This window comes from Coffea eugenioides, chromosome 9, assembly GCF_003713205.1.
Source record: "Coffea eugenioides isolate CCC68of chromosome 9, Ceug_1.0, whole genome shotgun sequence".
NCBI classification, from domain to species: Eukaryota; Viridiplantae; Streptophyta; class Magnoliopsida; order Gentianales; family Rubiaceae; genus Coffea; species Coffea eugenioides.
This window is the reverse complement of record NC_040043.1, coordinates 789077-811176: the sequence shown is the minus strand read 5'-3', so window position 1 is coordinate 811176 and position 22100 is coordinate 789077. Positions and strand designations below refer to the sequence as shown.

The 22100-nt window shown below is 35.7% G+C and overlaps 2 protein-coding genes across 2 annotated transcripts; both read right to left on the bottom strand.

Moving 5' to 3' along the window:
* Window positions 1-8138: 8138 nt before the first annotated feature.
* LOC113783187 lies at window positions 8139-18958 on the bottom strand. The gene is made up of 2 exons (XM_027329252.1): window positions 17009-18958; window positions 8139-9848 (listed from the first exon to the last, which is right to left on the bottom strand). The coding sequence occupies exons 1-2, from the start codon at window positions 18956-18958 to the stop codon at window positions 8139-8141; spliced, it is 3660 nt and encodes a 1219-aa protein (XP_027185053.1).
* Window positions 18959-19247: 289 nt separating this feature from the next.
* LOC113783186 lies at window positions 19248-20999 on the bottom strand. Its single transcript, XM_027329251.1, has one exon. The coding sequence runs from the start codon at window positions 20997-20999 to the stop codon at window positions 19248-19250; it is 1752 nt and encodes a 583-aa protein (XP_027185052.1).
* Between the last annotated feature and the right edge of the window lie 1101 nt (window positions 21000-22100).

Sequence of the window (22100 nt, the reverse complement as noted above, 5' to 3'; positions counted from 1 at the left end):
CCTTGCCAATCCTGCTTTTAGCAGCGAACTATTTTCCTGTTTACTTAAACTTTTAAATCTACTTTCTTTGTTAACTTATATGTAATTGTTTCTATCCTATTCAGAACTTTCAGACTTGTACTAAAATTAAAAAAATTGAAACTCGATAATCTTATTAGGATAAATTTTGCTAGGAACATGTTTTGGTACTAAACTATTTTACAATCTTATTTAAAGAAAATTTGAGGAACCAACGTTTGTAAAACAATAAATTCTAATTCTATTGAAAAAAAATTGCATTTCAATGGTTCAGCATGGTAGTAAATTAATTTCACACAAGAACACTGAGAAACCAAGATCTACATGATCAAAAAAAAATTCAAGTTGCACCAAATTATGTAACCCATTATGAAACTTGGTAAAGTTTGACAACTTAGCCAATTTTTGGCGACTCAGTCTTATAGAATGACATCTTTGGTTCTTTTTTATAAGGTGCTATATACGCTTGATTTGTTTGATGTAATTATCCAAAATAAAAATCAAGAAGTAAAATATTCTCTTGTTTAGGACACCCAAGAAGAAGCGTACGAACATCGCACGTCATAGTTGTGAACTAAAAACTTTTCTTTTTCTTTGTTTGGGTAAGCTATTGTGAACTGAAATTATTTTGATTTTTTGAGTATCAATTAGGAAGAAGGAATTTAGCAATCATCATTTACAGTTCAATTAAGAATTCTTGGGACATTTTTTAGACCCTTTCATTTTTCAGCATAATTGATATTTTCTCTACAAATAAGAAAGCTCAGATGTTTACCTGCCTGATTAAATAGTAAACTCTTTTGTAATATCGGAGTTTTCGTGTCATGAAAAAAGAGCTAGTACAAATGACTACCACGAATTTTCACAATTTTTTCAACAATTAGTAATATTCCAATCGCATTTATATTTTTTGTCACGTCCTGAGCCCGTACGCGCCCGTCACGTGACATCCACCGTATTCCCAAGTCCCACTCAAGAATACAAGGCTACATTAATTAAATTACTTTTACAAGTATTAAAACAATATAATATAATTAAACAAAGTACGGTACACATCTCATATAAAAGGTAGTCTACGAATACCCAAAACGTTCGTACATTTATTTTCTAATTGAAACCATGAAAACAAAAGTAAATGAAGCTAACAACTAGAGTAGCTAGCCTACCAACTTCCAAACTAATAGAAGTCATCCTCAGGGTCTTCTACGTAAACCAATTTATGCTCCTCAGAATCTACAAAATGGTAAAAAGTGGGTTGAGCGACAAATTGCCCAGTAGGTAATATCTACCCCTCTATTGGACCATGTATTCGTAACTTTATAGATACATATCAAATCCTTTGCACATAAATCACCTCTATAATTTTGAAAGTAACGACATTTATAAAACAATCAGCAGTAAAGAATGACAAGGAATTTAAAAGCACTTTATTAACAACCATACATGAAAAATCGCAATGTCATAAATCACTTTGCAACAATTCATAAGTCTCTTCATATCCATTAATGAATCATCCCATAAAACGTCGCATATCCGTTCATAGATCATTTTAAAATAGTTCATAAATCATTTCATACCCGTTCATAAACCTTCTTTCAGTTCAGTTCATAACAAGTACATGCATTGACCGGCTACTAAGTACTCAACCTAGAGATTTTACCCCTTCTAGGTGGGCGACCAATAGGTTTCATGACTACCGATTGATCTCATTTCATACATGGGTCAATCGGCTAGACTTTATACCAGACTACCCTGACCTTGTCAATCGGCTGGACTTTATACCAGACTACCATGACTTTGTCAATTGGTCAATCGGCTGGGCTTTATACCAGACTACCATGACTTTATCAATCGGTCAATCGGCCAATCGGCCGGCTTTATACCAGGCTACCATGACCTCACCAATCGGCCGGACTTTATACCAGACTACTATGGCGATTAGACAGGACTGTAGCCTGGCCACTACCGTCTATTCCATGACTGCTCTGACCTTTACTTGTCAAAATTTATCTCATATACCGTATACATAAATCTTTGCTTTCATAAAAGATTCAGCTCATTTTGTATATAAGAAACATATCAAAACATTTCAAATAAGTCACATGGTCCATTTTTGTATAGTAAAATATAATTTTCATAAATATCCAAGCAAAGCATTTAATCAAACACCTTTCGAGTCACCACAACAAAATAGGATTGAAAACAAGAATTTCACTTTGCACATTTGAAATCTTAGAAGGGTAAGTACCACCTACCTCTGTTTGGCTGCTCGAGTGGAACTACCTTAGATCCTTGTATCGTACCTATCAAATGCATAAGCTTCCTAATTAGTTGTTATTTCCTATAGATGCATAAATATACAAACTCTAAACGAGTCGAAGATTCATGTCTAAACCATTATATGAACCCAAGCATCCTTTTCCTAAATTGAACAATTTCTATTTTTGAAAAATTTTCTAAATTGGAAAGTTTCTTAATTCGAAAAGTTCTCCATTTTGTAAAGTTTCTTAATTTAAAAGAAAATAATTATTCATAATCATGTTTATTAACTTGACTACTATCTTACTATATTTACTTATAATTTATAATTATTCATTATTATTATTATCGTCCCCGTCGTCGCTAATTTATTTTATTACCACTTATATATATATGTTAAATAGTTACTATTACCTTTCCCTTTATTTCCACTTTTATGCGTGTGTAGGTGTTATTATTATTTATGTATATATGTACATATATATATATATATATTGACTTATTATAATTATTATTGTCTTAGTTTATTCCACTCGTATTTATATTTTTATCTTCGTTTATATCCTTAATTTATTTCCTCCATGCCCATATTGTTAATATCCTTACTATTATTGTCTAATAATTATTATTTACTATTATTATTATTATTAGTGTTATCATCCGTATTATTATTTACTACTACTACTACTATTCTTATTATTATTTTAAGCGTCTCGTTTAACAACTTAAAATTTGTCTTACATTATCTAAATTAACCTAGTAAGGCTAGATTAAGATGTTTTAAATTTCCATTTAGGTACTTTAGACTTAATCAATTAAGTAAGATTTCAAATAACTAACCCTTTAATTCTAACGACTACTTTAGATTGGGTCCTAAATTTTAATACTCACGATAAACCATTAAAAAAAAGACTATTTATATTTAAAATTTATTTATTAAACATTTACTAAATTTTATACTATAGTTTGGTCCAAATTTAAATTTGTCGTTTTTCGTCCTTGGGTTGGACCCATGGTTGGCCAAAAGCCAACCTAGCCAACCATGTCTGACCATGGTCACAAGACTCTCTGGCGACCCAAATCTTCAATTGGTTGGCCGAAAAGGCCAACCATAATCTTATTCTATTGTCGCCAGCAGTTGCTAGTGACATCATCAATTTTTTTATTTTTTTTTTTGGTTCTTCGGCCAACCTTTCCTCTGTACCAAGGTTGCCGCACTTGCGAGCGACCTCTGTCTTCTTTTTTTTTTAATCGCTGAAGCTTGGCTTCAGCAATGGCAGAGAACAGCAACGGCGAGTTCTTTTCTTCTCCTTTTTTTTCCTCTTAATAACTTTCCAATCAATTTGGGTAAACCCTATTCATCCCATAATAAAATTTAATACCTTAATCCTACTAATTCAGATACAAATCCTCTTAAATCTCATATACCAGCATATATATCTATATATATATATAATATAATACATGTCCGTAAAATCTTTGGAATAATTAATCCGGCTACTAGAACTTAAAAGAGAAGTTTCACGTGAATTTGGGACTTACAGGTTTGGGGGTCTAGTCATCTGATCGATTGACGGTGTCGCCTACTTCTCCTTCTCTACTCTCTGACGGCTTTTGCTCTAAAGAGGCAGACGAAAGAAAGGTAAGTAGAGTGTTATTTTTCTTCTTAGGGTTTCAATAAAATCCTAAACCTAGCACCACCCACTAGTAGGTGGTTTGGATAAGAGTTTTAACTACTGTGAACTTTCACCCTATCTTATCTCATATTACCCCTTAATTAACCCTTTAACCTAACATGCAATTATTTTTTTTTCTTTTACCCATAGTAAATTACCATTTAATTAAATTGGGCAAGATAAAATGAGCCCAAAAACCGTGGGTTTTACATTTTTGTTCTAGAATAAGAAATTGAGAATCATATGTGTACAAATGGAAACTCTAGTTCCAAGTACAAGAATGAAAATGTTGTGCATGTGATGTTATAGGCAATGTTTTAAAACTTGAATTATTAAGTGAATTGGATGAGCTTTTTGTTTACAGTTCAAACTGGTTCAACCGGTTTAATTCAGTTGAAATGTTTTTCTTTTTATTCTTTTATTTACTACGTAAATTGGATTGACTTTAAAATTGAAAAAAAAAATAGTATGAATCAATACAAAAGTCTAATTTTTCTTTATCTATTTTGATCGATTCGACTTGTTCTTGACTTAATTTGGTTGATTTAATTGATTTTTTGGGTTCACTAGTGAACTGGACTAGTGCCATGGCTGCTTCATAGTTTGATCAGTCCAAACTGACCAATTTAGTCCAATTTTCAAAACACTACTTATAGGTAAAGTGCCGAAGACTTGAAGGTATTTTGACTATTGTTTGAATCATACCACTAAATTTAGTTTAAAATTTTTCAATAGAAACCAAATGATGATTTTATACCACTTTTTGAATCATACCACTTTCATTTTATTTTTTAAAATGAAATATATCAGTATTATTATGAATTGGACATATATGTATATATTGACAAACCAACGCAATTGTATAGTACATTAGACTAATGATCTACAGTGATACACAAATATAGGCACACAAAAAGTAGATATGTAACATGTAATAAACTGTATGTATGCATGTCTGAATATACAAATTATTTCTGCCTCTTTGTTACATATAAAGATATACTTAACAGGTATATATATTTTTTATTATGTAAAGTTTAAGAATTGAAAGAGAAGGTTAAGAACTTTTGTTATATTAAGAAGATAACCGAATAAAATCAAAACTCTAAATCATGTCTTGCTTGTGAGGTTAAAAAAGAAACGAAGATGAGAAATATTTTCAGTTAATTGGCAAGTTGGAGCAGCTTTAATTTTCAGTTAATTTCCAAAATTTTCAGTTAATTGCCATTTTCTCTCTCCGGTCCCACACTACCACGCCGTTCAAATTCGCCGGTTGATTGTGCGTAAAAATGGCCGCCACTTCACCATGATTTAAAAGATTCTGTTCATTTTTTAAAGCAAATCCCTTGCTACCTCAATCTCTTTACGACTTGCTCTACGCTCCCACGGAATAGTGGTGCCAGAGATGCAGCGAGGCGGCTCCGTCACTTGTTTAAAGGGAAGATCAAGAAATAAAAAAAAAGTCTGTGATTCTGTCCACCCTGTCCACCACCGGCGGCGATGCTGCTTCCAAGACTCCCAACAAACCCATTCCAGAGTCCACCACTACCGCCGAGAAGCGCACTGATACCAATAACAATGGTGACAAATCCGAAGAAGCACGAGGCAGAGGACGTAAAGGCGGCTTCTTTGGAGGAGGCATTCGGCACAAGTTGAGGAAGATATATCAACATGTTTCGGATTACCTCACAAGGAGATGAATCCACGTATTAGAAACAGAGAGTTCCCTGAAAGAGTCCGTAAAACAAATAGGTGGTGATGTGAAGGAGTTGAAATGAGGGATTGAAGAACTGAAGGATGAGGTTGAACGGGTCAACAAGAAGGTTGACGAGATGGAAAGTAAGGAGAAAAGATGGTGGTGGAAGATCTATTGGCTGTTCTGAGATGAGGTAATTCAGATTAATCAGAATTGTTAGATATGATCATTTTTCTTTTTCTTTTTTGCTTTTCTTATTAGAGATTAATCGGAATTGTTAGAGATGTAGTAATTCAGTTGATGTGATGCTAGCAATTGATGATAGCTAATGTACGGACAATTATTGGTGGTCGACTTTTAGGTCCTTCGTAAAGTTGCCTCTCTGTTTTTCTGAGAAGAAGCTTGTTGATCTTGTCAGTTTTCTTTCCCGAGGAAATTTCGGTCATTTAACAAAAAATTGTTTTTTTAATCTGAATAAAAAAAATATGTCATGTCTCAAATTGACTCATTCTCTTGGGTTAGGAGGGTCTACAGTTTTTATATTTGTTAAAATGTTGGTTTGTTAGTGGAATTTAGGACCATTTCTAATTGGGGTTCAACTTCATTGGGAACCCCATCCAATAATGATTAATACGTGTCCCATCCAATAATGATTTAGAATCTAACTTTTAAAATATCTCTCTTAACGAGACACTTGTTACTTTAAAAAGTTCTGCAATATAAAAACATGTATCTAACTTTTAAAATATCTCTCTTAATAAGACACTTGTTACTTTAAAAAGTTCTGTAATATAAAAATATGTAACAGAAGATCCAAACCAATTTCAGGTGTTGTTTGTGCACTTACGCTTTCCAGAGTTTGATATTTGGCCCATGTAACATACCCAATGAAACAATTAGCTGATACATTTTCATAATGCCAAGATATCTAATACCTTTTACAACAAGTTGGTGTTTCCTCTGTTGGAAATAGTTAGTGATAAATCCCTTATTGAAAGTATGTGAAGTAAGGAAGAGGTTTATAATCAAGTGTACACCTATTCAAATCAATTTGGTTGATAGGAAATTTTGGAGGGAAACTTCAAAATTGCACATGCATTTGTCATGTTGACTATTAAATTAAAATATAAATTTAATGGTCAAAAGATTGGCATTTGGGTCTTAGGAACCGAAATTAATTTTAATTAATTTCATTTTAATATTTATTCTTAACTAAACAGTTTTCTTTTGGGGTTGTATCTGGTGATACAATGCATACAACCGTTAAATGTCCATTCATTTTAAAAGGTACCTATTCATGAAGAAATACATTTTCAAAAGACATGACATTTCTTTTGGGGTATCTGAACGTTATAAATAATAGTGTTCAGATAACATAGGCCTTACTTTTACTTCTGCTTTACTATTCTTCTATATTGTTCAAAACGAAATTCTCTAAACCGTTTTTGGGAGAATTTCTGCATACAACTGTGTGGAAATTCTGGTTGATTTTGTTAATTCTAGAGGGAATTGCTACAAACCAGGTAGTAGAATAGTGGGGGCAAATTTTTTTAAGGAAAGTGAATTTTCAGGTCAAAACCATTTCCTATTATTGTAGTTATTACTGTTTTCCTATAAGCATTTTGGATGGGATTTAAGCTTAGACAAATCATAACGCTTTTTACTCTCCATCCTGGTTCAAGATGACGATCATACTTTTATATTTCTAGATCCATTAATCTTTTTTATCAATATAGATCTGGTCGTGGTACACACGGGTTTGTAGATTAGTGATACATTTAGCTGGGATCATCAACCTTATAAGAAACATTGAGAAAGACGTTCCAACAATTAATATGGATCTATTGGAATTATGGGCCCAAATATCGGGTGAGCAGCTCTGGATTTTAAACACGCTAAATGACTTGTCTTGACTCTTGATGGAGAGATTCTACAATATGCATGGAATAGATTATATTCAATCTCAAGTTGCCCCAGTTAAACACTAATTTATTTCATTGTCCGGTTTTTCACGTTTTCTTATTTGAAAATGATGCATGCATCTACTTATAGATATCCTTCTAACCTTCCACAACATAGAGCATCTGTTTTTCTTGTAGTAAACAACCATTTACACAGCAATAATGAACCGGCATGCGTTCAATTTTAGCAGCTGCTTCACAGCAGATATCAGTATCTTTTTTCTCCCTCTCCTCTTCCTACTGCCCATCTTCTTGTTCATCCTATACAAAAGAAGCTCTTCTCTCCCACCAGGTCCAAATCCATGGCCAATTATTGGAAATCTTCATCAAATAGGGAGCAGGCCACACATTGGCTTGGCTCAATTAGCACAAAACTTCGGTCCCCCCCTGTCAGTTTATCAAGGGAGCCAACTTTTGATTGTTGGATCAATTCTTCTTTGCAAGAACTTTATATCTTAATTAATTCATTTTTTTTATCAAATTTTTTTTTATTTATTTATTCATGGAAAATATAACAAAATATTCCTCTTACATAATCCTCATTTTTCTAATTGAAGGTATCCCTATTCTGTCCAAACGGATTGCCCCACGAGGCAACCTTGGGAATGTACTGAAGGTGTCATAAATCTCAATTTGTTTATCTGGATGAGATATACCCACATTAGATAAAGCATCAGAAACTGTGTTAGCCTCCCGATAGCAGTGCGTGAATCTAGATGGATCATCTAATAACTGCCAAATCTGGTTGACGTATCTTCGAATTTTCCACGGACATTGAGTACGACGTTGAATGATCCCAATTAAAACCAATGAATCTGATTGTACACATATGTTTCCAAAACCCTTATGTATACAGATCTGAAGACCAATAAGAAGAGCACAAGCCTCTGCACGGAGACATGTAGTTTCTCCCAGATATGCCGAAAAACCAATCATTGGCAATCCAGTGGAATCCCGGAGTATGCCCCCACCTCCACCTATTCCTGGATTACCCTTAGCACATCCATCCGTGTTAAGAGTATACCTCCCTGTCTCTTTGGTTTCCCAGCGGATACCTTGATATACAACTGTACCTCCAGGTGCATTTGACCAATCATACAATTGACAAAAAGATTGTAGTCTTATCAGTTGTTTAAAATGTATTCCTACCATGGATTGGACTTCTGAGAAGATGGCTTGGCGAATGGCTGATGATTGCATCTGGACACCCTCAAACATTGCTTTGTTCCTTGCCTTCCAAATCTGCCAGCAAATTACACTAGGAAGAATACGACAAATAAGCCTTCGTAACTCAGAATCCTGTGAAAACAACCACCAATCTACTATGCGTGCTCGTAGAAAAGATCCTGAGAATTTTATTCCACATAACCCTCCAAAATAATTCCAAAGTAATGACGCAATGTGTCCATTGGAGAATAAATGCTCAATAGACTCCTCAGAAGCCTCAGTGCAGCAAAAGCACTTTGACGGCAAATGGAAACCAAATTTACGAAGCTTATCCGGTGTCGGTATTCTCCTCAGAAGAAGTCTCATCATGAAAAATGAAACTTTCACAGGTATCCGAGGGTGCCAAATGGAAGCAAATACCATAGACGTGGGTCGGGCCTGCCTAATATCCCCAAAAGCTGAGTGTAGAGAGAAATTTCCAGTTGTTGTGGGCATCCAAATGACTTCAGCTATACTTCCTTCTTCTGGGGCCATTTGTTCTGAAATGGAATAAGCAATTTCCTTTGGCAATGTATGGTAAAGAAGGTTCAAATCCCAATGGCCGTTGCTTACGAAGTTTCGGAACGTCAAATTTGGGATAACCGGAACCTTTAGAAACAATGCACCACTCCCCAACCAGTTATCGTACCAAAAATGACACGCCCCATATTTGGCCACCCATAATATTGAGAGTTCCACTTGTCTGCTCACATTGATCATCCTTCGCCAAATTGCCGAATCCGTTGGCCTGAGTTCTACCTGACAAGGATGCAGACATTTACAATACTTTGCTTTCATGAAGGTTGACCACAGTGATGATTCTGTTCGGAATTTCCACCATAACTTGGAGGAAAAGGCTATGTAGACGTCACATAATCTCCGAAATCCAATTCCCCCTTCCTCAACTGGATAGCACAATTGAGGCCAACTTATCCAATGAAGCTTCGACTCCTCGGGTGAGGATCCCCACAGGAATGCCGAGCATGCCTTTTCTATAGTTTTTAACACCGAACTGGGAATAACTGCAGCTGACTGATAAGTGACTAATTTACGTAATAATTGTATGACATTTTATATTATTTTTAGTCACTTTGGTTATATTATTGGAAGAATATGAATCATTTTGGCTATAATTGGTGAAAAATGCTTTTAAGTGATTAAATGAGATTTTTATCACTTTTTACTTGGATTTTGTGTATTTTGACAGTTTTGACACATTTTCGTATTTCGGCTATAACTTGAGTTACAATGATCGGATTGGGATGATTCTTGAACCCATTTGAAGATAAGAGATAGATCTACAACTTTGGTGAAGACATCTAAATCCAGTTTGAAGGTTTTCCAGGTCAAAATGCCGAATTACAATAGCAAATTTCTACTGGTCGAAACTGGAACAGGGCAATGAGCAGGTAAGGGTATTTCAGTCATTTCTCAGCCTACACAGATCCAAATGAGGTGATTCTTGATGCATTGGAAAGCTAACTCAAAGGGCTACAAGTTTAATGTTTTGGTCAAGAGCTAAATCAGCTTTTATCATCAAGAAAAGATCGGTTGAAGTTGGGCCAAAAACAGAGCAAGTGATCCACACTCGGATCCACTATTCATCCGAACCCTCGGTTGTTTCTGGGTTAGTGGATCCGAGCTCGGATCCATACGGATCCGAGGTACTGTAGCAGCTCGGATCACTGGTCAGAAAAGGCTGCTCTGTACGCGTAAAACTCAATTTCACCTCCACCAACTCACATTGGATGCTAGACATGTGAGAAACATTCCCAGCTGTAAAAGGGAGATGTAATCCTCATTTCTTGACCACCTTTCATCATTAAATAGCCAAATTCATTGCAAAAAAAGGAGATGGGGAGTTCATAGCAGAAAAATAGAGAGACATACGGGAGAAGCTTGAAGTTGCAGAAATGTAGCTCTTTCATCTCCCTAGTGTTAGTTTAGCTTAGTATAGAGTAGTGTAGCTTTTCCATTCTTGTTTATTATCTAGATTAGGATGAAGATGGAGGATGAAGAAGGCAAGGAAGAAAGCTCATGTGACAAGGGTTGTATTCCTTCTAAATTCTTTATCTTTTGTATTTGATTCCAATTTTAGTTAATATACAAGTTCTGGATTTTGTGTTCATTATGTGTTTCTAAAGTTTAAGCCTTGGGTTTGGTTGAACTTTCTATAATTGTTAGTGTTTATTATTTGGTTATTTGACTGCTATGATTTGAGCAAGTTATTTAGCACTTTGGCTCTTTAAATCATGATTAATCTGGTACCATTGATTGTGATTATTTAAGGTGTTGTTTCTGCAATGAAAATTGAGATTTAACACTAGTTCAAGAAGTGCTAAACATAGGGAGTACACTCACGAAAGTAGAGGTGCACTTATGTGGTTTTTAGTGATTCATTTCATGTAATTTCATTGAAGAAATGAACTTGTAGCTAATTTCATAACCATGAGAATAGGTATGGATTAGTTATAAGTATAATTGATTCACTACGAAAGTAGGATTCAAATGCATAAGGAAATTACATCATAACTAGCCTAGATGTAGTACTCAATGATCCAAATATAACACTTGCATGAGTAGTTAGGGATACCACAACCTAAGGAGCTTTCATTTGTTATTTTCTTGTATAATTTCAGTAGGCTTTAATTTGTTATAATTCATTGATAGTCTAAATAATAGAGAAGCTTTAGTAGTACCGGTAATTGCAATCTTCCTTGTGGGATCGACCCTTAATACCCTATACTCGCTCACGATTCGTATACTTGCGATAAATCGCGTGTGGGGTATTTAGGAGTTTATAAATGTAAAACTTGATTAGGATGAGTTTAATTGTATATGTATACTCCGCGCACGTCAAGTTTTTGGCGCCGTTGCCGGGGAAGATTTGGCAATATCGGTGTGAAGAGTAACTTTATTAGTTTAGACATTTTATTAGTTTTTGTGTGAATGTTATTTTCTGTCATTTTAGTATTTTCTGTGTGTATGCATTTTATCACCTATTCTTCTTACTAATTTTGCTCTTAAGTTGTTTAAAAGCAATTTTAGGTAATGAGAAGGGTAGGTCAATTTGGAGGACAATGCTTGAGAAATGGAAGATTGGTAATGGATGGTTACCAAGTGCAAAGCTCCTTTAATAGAGGTAACCAAGAATTTACTGAATGTATGTCTTTTGAAGATGGTTTAAGGTGCTTAAAGGCAAAATTTGATGTAATTAAGTTACAAGTTCAAATGGACACCATGATGCATGAAATTGAGCAGAGGAGGAATGTTAATGTTTTTAATTCTTATCATGTGATTTGTGACTTGTGTGGAGGTTATCATGCTACTAATACATGTATGCAAGCACAAAATGTGGATTATTATGATAAATTAGAGCATTACAATCCTTGTTTTGATCAATATAGTGCTAATTGGAGCAATTCTCCTGCTTATGGTTGGAATAATCAATGTACTTATAGTGATAATTCATATTTTTATGATCACCAACCTGAAAGTGTCCAATATGAATCAAAACCATCTTGGGAGTTGGCAATAGAGAAGTTAGCTAATACACCTCTACCTTGGGAGTTAGAAAGTGAACCATTAGCTAATGATTCTAATGCATCTTGGGAGCTAGCTGTAGAAAATTTTTCTAATCAATTTGATTTAGCAATAGAAAAGCTAGCAAATGCAACTTCCGATCGTTTTGATAGGATTGAGGAAAGAATAGATGAATTAGCTTCTCACTTTGGTCGAATACATGAGCAATTGAATGCATTGTGTGAAGTTATTTCCTCTAATAATGTGCAAAATGATCCTAGCATGAATGATGGGAATGTTGTATGTGAAAATGGGTTGCATTTTGATGAAAATGATGAATCTCAATTGTGTTTCAATGAGCAAATGTCCATTTCACATGATAATATCTTTGGAACTAACTTTGAGCCTCAAGAGGTGAGTTTTAATGACTCATTTTTCACCCCTCTTGAGGAGTGCAGTGAAAGTATAGGTTCTAAAGGTATTCCTGCCCAAGATACTCTCATGACATTTCCTTTGGTAAGTTCTCAAGTGGTGCATATTCAAGGTAATATCTATGGAACACTTGGAATATGTAAGTCACTTCCATCTCTCAGATCATTAGTTCATGTGGCTTTTTCTATTAAGTCACCTTACAATGATCCACCAAGGCCTAAAATGGTGGATTATTCGTTAACTAAGCCTCCTTGAAAAATGAGGTGATATAGTCAAGCTATTGACTTTAAAGAAGCGCTTATTGGGAGGCAACCCAATGCTTGTTTAAGTTGGTGTTACTTTGGAGTGATTTTATGTTTAAAGTATAAGTTTGAGTTATTTTGTTATTTTTCATTTGTAGGTTTTGGAAAAAGATGCAAAAGTGACCAAATGAGGTGAAAAAGGCGAAGTTTGATCAAAGATCTCAATACCTCAAATTCAGTAATTGTGAATTTTGATGCATTAAAGAGGTTTAGAATGCATGTTTAGATCATTTTACATGTGCGTGAATGATTTATTTTGACATAGAAATGATCTAGGGTGTATTTTGAAGAATTGAGGTCAAACTGAAAATTGCAAAAATTCTGCAATAAGTGCAGATTCAATGGATCCAAGGATCCACTTCTGCAATCAGAGAAAAACTTCGAGCTTCTTGATCCGAGCTCGGATCCATATGGATCCAAGGCCTCGGATCCACTTCTGCAATCAGAGAAAAATTTCGAGCTTCTTGATCCGAGCTCACTTATCATGATCCGACCTCGGATCCTTTCAAAAACGACCTCGGATCCTTTCCAAACGAAGCCTCGGACCACTTTTCTTCATTCTTCCCTCTTTTTCCTCCTTCAACTCCACTTTTCTTCTTGTTGGTTGCAAGCTTTTATTCTTAAGAATTGTATTTTTGTTTTTTTTTCAAGGTGCATTAATTGAAGTCTCCATTCTTTCAAGTAAAGTTGGAAATTCATTACTTGGACATGGATTCGGATTGCGCAAGTCATAAGGGGAGTATTTTCTTTTACTCTTTCTTTATTTTCCTTTTCTCACATTGAGGACAATGTGAAGTTTAAGTGTGGGGGAGGAAATATGTGAACTTGCATTCTAATGCTATGTGATGATATTTTGTGGATTTAAATGCTTAGAAATATTGGAATTGTGTTTGAATTATTTGCCATGTGGATAATTTGCCTGAAATTGGGTTTGTTGGCAGGGAGTTTTCTTCCATTTATATGGGGAAACTCCGTCAAAATTTGTCTAACATCTTGTCCAATATGTCACTATGGCCCAAAAGTTTTTCAAATTTTTGCATTTTCATTCAAAAAGGGCTAATTTGTTCCAACTTTAAATGTTTTTATTCTTCCAATTGTTGAAACTTTATGTGTATTTTGGAAGGTTTAGTCCTCATTTAACTTGGAAATAGTTATTATGCAATTAGAATTTTTACATTTTAGAAAGTATATTTGGTAAAGTGAGGAAAATTATGCCTATAATTTTACATGTTTAATGAGATTTCTTCTCTTTACTTAATTTTGCAAGTAAGTGATTGACATAGTTGATAAAAGGTTATACTCCTCCTTTGATTAGTCTTATATATTTTCTAAGAGGGAATATCTATTTATTGTCCTTTAGTTTAAAAAAAAAAAAAAAAAAGAGAAGAAAAGAAAGAAAAAATTATTCTACTCCAATGATTTTTGTACCGAGTAACCGGGGGTTGGCATCTACAAATGTCGATTTTCGCGTAAAAAGGTACTTGAATTAAGAGTATGCATTGCAACTTGAATAAGTGAAATGTTGAGTAACCGGGAATCTTCACCTAAAAGTGTCGATTTTCGCGTAAAAAGGCATTCTCACTAATTAAGTAAAATTAGTATGAATAAATCCCTCTTAGATGTAAAATTTTGAGAAAAAGGATGATTATAGGAGGAGGAAGGCTATAAATCGACTATGTGGGTTGCTTATTTGTGAAATTAGGTTAGGGTAAGAGATTAAGTTTAACTTGTTGAATTTAGGGTATAATTATCTTTCCTTTACTTGATATTATAAGTATTTAGTGTAAATTGAATAATTGTATAATGATTATTTTCCAAGTCTTGAGGAATTAAATTGGACAAAGTGCATATATTGTTTCACCTCTTGAATCATTGCATTTGATTATGTGTGAATTGCTTGAGGACAAGCAATGATTTAAGTGTGGGGGAGTTTGATAAGTGACTAATTTACGTAATAATTGTATGACATTTTATATTATTTTTAGTCACTTTGGTTATATTATTGGAAGAATATGAATCATTTTGGTTATAATTGGTGAAAAATGCTTTTAAGTGATTAAATGAGGTTTTTATCACTTTTTACTTGGATTTTGTGTATTTTGACAGTTTTGACACATTTTCATATTTCGGCTATAACTTGAGTTACAATGATCGGATTGGGATGATTCTTGAACCCATTTGAAGATAAGAGATAGATCTACAACTTTGGTGAAGACATCTAAATCCAGTTTGAAGGTTTTCCAGGTCAAAATGCCGAATTACAATAGCAAATTTCTACTGGTCGAAACTGGAACAGGGCAATGAGCAGGTAAGGGTATTTCAGTCATTTCTCAGCCTACACAGATCCAAATGAGGTGATTCTTGATGCATTGGAAAGCTAACTCAAAGGGCTACAAGTTTAATGTTTTGGTCAAGAGCTAAATCAGCTTTTATCATCAAGAAAAGATCGGTTGAAGTTGGGCCAAAAACAGAGCAAGTGATCCACACTCGGATCCACTATTCATCCGAACCCTCGGTTGTTTCTGGGTTAGTGGATCCGAGCTCGGATCCATACGGATCCGAGGTACTGTAGCAGCTCGGATCACTGGTCAGAAAAGGCTGCTCTGTACGCGTAAAACTCAATTTCACCTCCACCAACTCACATTGGATGCTAGACATGTGAGAAACATTCCCAGCTGTAAAAGGGAGATGTAATCCTCATTTCTTGACCACCTTTCATCATTAAATAGCCAAATTCATTGCAAAAAAAGGAGATGGGGAGTTCATAGCAGAAAAATAGAGAGACATACGGGAGAAGCTTGAAGTTGCAGAAATGTAGCTCTTTCATCTCCCTAGTGTTAGTTTAGCTTAGTATAGAGTAGTGTAGCTTTTCCATTCTTGTTTATTATCTAGATTAGGATGAAGATGGAGGATGAAGAAGGCAAGGAAGAAAGCTCATGTGACAAGGGTTGTATTCCTTCTAAATTCTTTATCTTTTGTATTTGATTCCAATTTTAGTTAATATACAAGTTCTGGATTTTGTGTTCATTATGTGTTTCTAAAGTTTAAGCCTTGGGTTTGGTTGAACTTTCTATAATTGTTAGTGTTTATTATTTGGTTATTTGACTGCTATAATTTGAGCAAGTTATTTAGCACTTTGGCTCTTTAAATCATGATTAATCTGGTACCATTGATTGTGATTATTTAAGGTGTTGTTTCTGCAATGAAAATTGAGATTTAACACTAGTTCAAGAAGTGCTAAACATAGGGAGTACACTCACGAAAGTAGAGGTGCACTTATGTGGTTTTTAGTGATTCATTTCATGTAATTTCATTGAAGAAATGAACTTGTAGCTAATTTCATAACCATGAGAATAGGTATGGATTAGTTATAAGTATAATTGATTCACTACGAAAGTAGGATTCAAATGCATAAGGAAATTACACCATAACTAGCCTAGATGTAGTACTCAATGATCCAAATATAACACTTGCATGAGTAGTTAGGGATACCACAACCTAAGGAGCTTTCATTTGTTATTTTCTTGTATAATTTCAGTAGGCTTTAATTTGTTATAATTCATTGATAGTCTAAATAATAGAGAAGCTTTAGTAGTACCGGTAATTGCAATCTTCCTTGTGGGATCGACCCTTAATACCCTATACTCGCTCACGATTCGTATACTTGCGATAAATCGCGTGTGGGGTATTTAGGAGTTTATAAATGTAAAACTTGATTAGGATGAGCTTAATTGTATATGTATACTCCGCGCACGTCACTGACATTAGGTGAACTGGTATTGAAGATAATACATGCTTGATTAGAATAATTTTTCCTCCAAAGGAAAGTAACCTTGATTTCCAAGACAGAATCCTTGCTAGTATTGCGTGACAAACTTCTCCAAAATAAGATGATTTGCATCTTCCAATGTAGAGCGGAAACCCTAAATAGCGTACTGGAAATGACTTGCGGGCAAACCTAGAAATGCGATCAAGCAGCCGTCGTCTTGCCATTGATACAGATGGATGAACTAGATAACAGCTTTTTTGTACATTTATTAATTGGCCCGAACATCTTTGATAATCATCTAACACTTTCATGATAGCCTTCAGGGAAAATGAGGATCCATTTGCAAAAATAAGAACATCATCCGCAAATGCCAAGTGAGTAATAGACGGGCATCCATATGGAACTTTGAAACCCACAAATCTTGGTTGCATGACAAGATTATTCAGTGCTCTAGATAACACCTCTGCCCCTATAATAAATAATGCTGGTGATAATGGGTCACCCTGACGGAGTCCTCTCGAAGATTTGAAAAAACCATATAAGGATCCATTTATAATGACGGAAAACCAGACATTAGAAATCAGTCGCCAAACCATATCAATGAATCTCTCACCAAAACCGAACCTTCTCAGAACATTGATAATATGACCCCATGCCACTCTGTCATATGCCTTAGACATGTCTAGTTTCATAACCACATTACCACCTCTATTCTTTTTCGCCATACCCGATATCACCTCCTGTGCAAGTAGGAAGTTTTCGGTTATATTACGACCCTTCACAAATCCTGTCTGCTGGGGAGAAATAATTTTTGGCAATATTTCCGCCACTCTGTCTGCCAAGATCCTTGATAATAGCTTGTTGAAGAAGTTACATAGGCTGATGGGTCTAAATTGAGAAAAATCTTGAGGATTTGGCACCTTTGGAATTAGAACAATTGAAGTAGAGGTGATGAAACGAGGAAGTTCTGCTCCACAGAAAAAACTGAGTACCGCCTTGTAGACATCTTGGGCGATGACTGGCCATGCAAAAGTAAAAAATTTTCCCGTGAATCCATCTGGGCCAGCAACACTTTCTTCATCCATTGCCTTCAGGACTCTAAAAACCTCTTCAATTGAAGGGATTTCTTCCAACTTCACATTATCCTCTCCCGAAATCATAGGTGGAATTAGGTGTAGCATATCTGCAGATGATCCCAAAGAATCCGAGAAAAGTTTAGAGAAATAGGTGGTTGCTTCACTTGCTATATCAGCTTCATTGTCCACCCAAACACCATTGGCTTTTTTGATACGATAAATCATAGCTTGAGCCCGTCTTTGTCTTACTATCGCATGAAAATACTTTGAATTGGTATCTCCCTGTCGAAGCCATTTCACCCTGGCCTTTTGCCTCCAAAATTGTTCTTCAATTGATAATGCATGTCTCAGCTCCGCCTGAGCCTTTTTGAGTTCAATCTGGCACTCCTCGGAATCATCTTGATCTACTACTTCTTCTGCCCGTTGCACCGCCATTTCCGCAGATCGCATATTATCGATCACGTTTCCAAAGTGTTCTTTGTTCCATGTCTGAATAGCTTTTCTTGTTGCTAATAATTTAGAACATAGAGCACGCATCGGAGATCCATTGACATCTTGATTCCAAGCCTGGCTTATCACCTCCAAGAGTTGTGGTTTAGTCGTCCACACATTCAAAAATCGAAATGGACGCGGCTTAGCATCTGATTGAGCAACAAATGAGAGCTTTAACGGTGAATGGTCAGATGGATGTCTAGCCAAGTGAAGGACAGAAATGTTATAAGAAAGATCCAGACATGCCCCGTTGACTAAGAACCTGTCTAACCTCTTTGAAATCCGAGCTCTACTTCGTCGATTGTTTGACCATGTAAAATTGGGTCCTGAGAAGCCAACATCAAATACTCCAGCCTCCTCCATGAAAGACAGAAATTCCACTCCTTCTGTTATAGCAAATGGACGACCTCCCCTTTTTTCATGAGGTGCCACAATAACATTAAAATCACCCCCAATACACCAAGGAAGAAAACTAGGCTTATCAGCTAACAATGAGGACCATAAGTCACGCCGCTCGTCAACTGAGCATTTAGCATGGACAAAGGACATAATTATTGGAGAAGGAATTAGGGGACTTTGTACATGTAGAGAAATATGCTGATCAGAATTACCAACAATCGAGCAAAGGAAAGGATTATTGTAGAACACCCAAATATCACTTGAACAATTAACAAGCACGTAATCAAATAATAGACGTAGACGAATGGTCTGTATTTTAGATACGTCTAACTTTGGCTCACAAATCACAACAAATTGGAAATGATGTGTCCGTACTAAATTGATTAATCTTCGTAGATTAGGTGCTTTAGCTACTCCTCTAATATTCCAAAAAATGCCATTAATCATGAGAAAGAACCTGGAATGAGTTGTTGGAAGATGTCTCTGACCGTGAGCGCAAAATTCTGTCGGTTTGCAAATTAGCCCTCAAACCTTTTGTCCTTTTTTGTTTGGGATTACGGTCAGCCACCCCTGATTGATGAATAGTTAAAGAAGGACCTGATGATTCCGGCAAATTTTCTTGTGGGACACCCGGTCTGGGAGACAAATTTCCTGCAACAGTTGGTGAATTAACCTCCACTATCCCATGCTCTGTAGGACCGTAATTCTCCACTCCTCGCAACTCAACATAGAGATGCTCCAAAGAGTTATTGTCGGCAGTGGACTGAAGTTTCACTTTTGATGCTTCAGACGATGTAGCTTGGGTCCCTTCATCATTTTCGTGGACCTGTTCTAACTGCTTTTGCATAGTCAATTGTTCCCCAACAAGTGTTTGCTCCCTCATATGAGTCGTATTAAAATTCCCTTGCACATCAGATGTTGTCGGCTTGGATGCAGCAACTATCACCACTTGGTGATCAGATAGATGATGAAGAGAATTTCTGTCAGCCTTACAAAGAAGTTTGTCTGTGGGAATTATATTAGTTTCAGAACGGGTCCCTTGGTATTCATTCCCGTGGGCCTTGTCCAGCTGGTTTTCCATTTCCCTTCGATCCTCACGTATCGGCAGCTCCAATGCAAGATCATTGTGTGGTTGTTCAAATTCAGCATTGGACGACAACTTAGATACTCCAAGCTTACTAAGGTGATCATCAGGCTGACTAACTTCCTGAACCTTTGTGGCAGTACAGACTTCCTCCACCACTGCACCTTTGAGTTTTTCAGCATAATTGCCCATCTCAGGATGCTGCACTTCGTCGGAATCAGTCACGGCATCTGTTGTTTTGTTCAAGTTAGCATCTGGGTTGTTTACAAGGTCTAAATTTGACACTTGAATATTATTAACTTCTAATGGTAGATCCCTCTGCAGCTTCATGTTTTGCTTATATAGATACCGAGACCCAACCTCAGTTACATTCTTCTTGCATTGCTCTTGGGAATGACCCAAACGTGAACAAGATGAACAATATAATGGCATATTCTCTGGCACAATACGTTGCCAGAATCCAGACTCACCTTCAACAGCCACCCAAACTCTTTGTGTAAAAGATTTCGCTACATCGAGTTCCACACATACCCTGGCCAAACTTGGTCGAGTCCCAGCTGCGGTTGCCGAATCTAGGAAGAGTGGTCTTCCTACTGGAGAAAGTATGGAGAATAATGAATGTTTGTCGAAATAATGAATAGGCAGAGCTGGAAGAACTACCCAAACCGGAGCCAGAGATGATTCCCTAAGCACATGAAACTCCCTTGTCCATCTAAACACACGCATCGGATATTTACCCAGTTGCCAAATCCCTCGCATCCAAATTCTGTTGAAGTCAGCTTCAGCCATGCACTTAATGAGAACATGCCTATAATCCATCAATCCAATAGAAACATGATCCTTCAGGTTTAAAGAAGCAAAAAACTTTCGAATATCTTCCAAAGAAGGTCGGCCGTGTGAAAATTTTCCCACCAAAGCCCATTGAAACGGCGCTGCAAGTTTGTCTGCATCTGCTTTAGAAAAAACTACCGCAGCTTCTCCCTTGTAGACAGAAGCCTGCTGAATGTGGATAGGAGATATTGCCGACTGAGAAAATAATTGAGAGAAAGATTTTTTTTTGGTAGGTGATAATCCTTGCCCCTCAGCCGACGGCTGAAGGGCAGCCATGAACTAGTTAAGAAATTAGAGAGAATAAGAATAGAGAGAAGGAAGAGAGTTTTTTCCTAGAGAGTTTAAATAATTAATTCATTACTTGCATGGAATTCAAAGAACTAATACCAAAATTTTGAATCAGCTAACTTGTAAATAATTTTGAGACAATATACTTCGTTATAATTGAACATAAGTGCGTAATACGTGCAGCAATTTAGCAGCATTAGGCATCACGGAAACAAATAAAACAATAATGTCGTTAGCCAAATTCTTTGCCAAACAAATTCAGCTACCGTCAAAAGACGAAGAGGGACACCTTAAATCACCAAATTTCTTCAACTCGTTCCTTGCATATGATCTCTACTAATTTGATAACCGATAAGAATATCGATCTCCTTAAATCTGCATGCAAAGAAGAAGCACAAAAAGACATGAATGAAATTCTCCAGTTCCAAATGTACTGAAAAACAAGATAATTTCTGGAAAATGAATATCGTCGGAAAAAGGAAAATCCCAACCGGAAAAGAATTTAGACATCTCCATCACTAACAACAAATAAAAGGAGGAAGAAAATTATGGCAACTTTTCATGCATAATAGTCAAGAAACTCAGGTCACTGCAACTTTCCTTGAACATCTAGGCATTTTAAGGTTAGCTCTTGGAATAAACAGAAATGGTTATTATCTGTGAAGTTTTCATTACGGTGTGAGCTATAGGTCATCACATTTTAGTGTTGATTTACTCAACTCATCCATAAGAAATTAAACGAACGACAGCTTGAACACAAAGTCAAGTTTTAAGTTATTACAAAATCAAATAAATGGAGCCATAACTACCAGAAGGTTAATTATGTAATCTCTTGGTTTCTTGTAAACTAACTGATGATTTTTCACATTAGTTTGAAATGTTGGATGCAAGCAAATGTATGTTCGAAAATATTAGAGTTTGCAAAGTAGACGTAAAGTCCATTGTCATGACCACTTGATTATGGACTTCAGCAACTGCATTAATTGAATTAAATCTTCGTGTAAATTGGACGAAAGGCTATTAAATTGTTTCAAAATCTCTATTAGTTTCTATATAATTTTTATGTCAATTGACCCACTAAACTCCTAA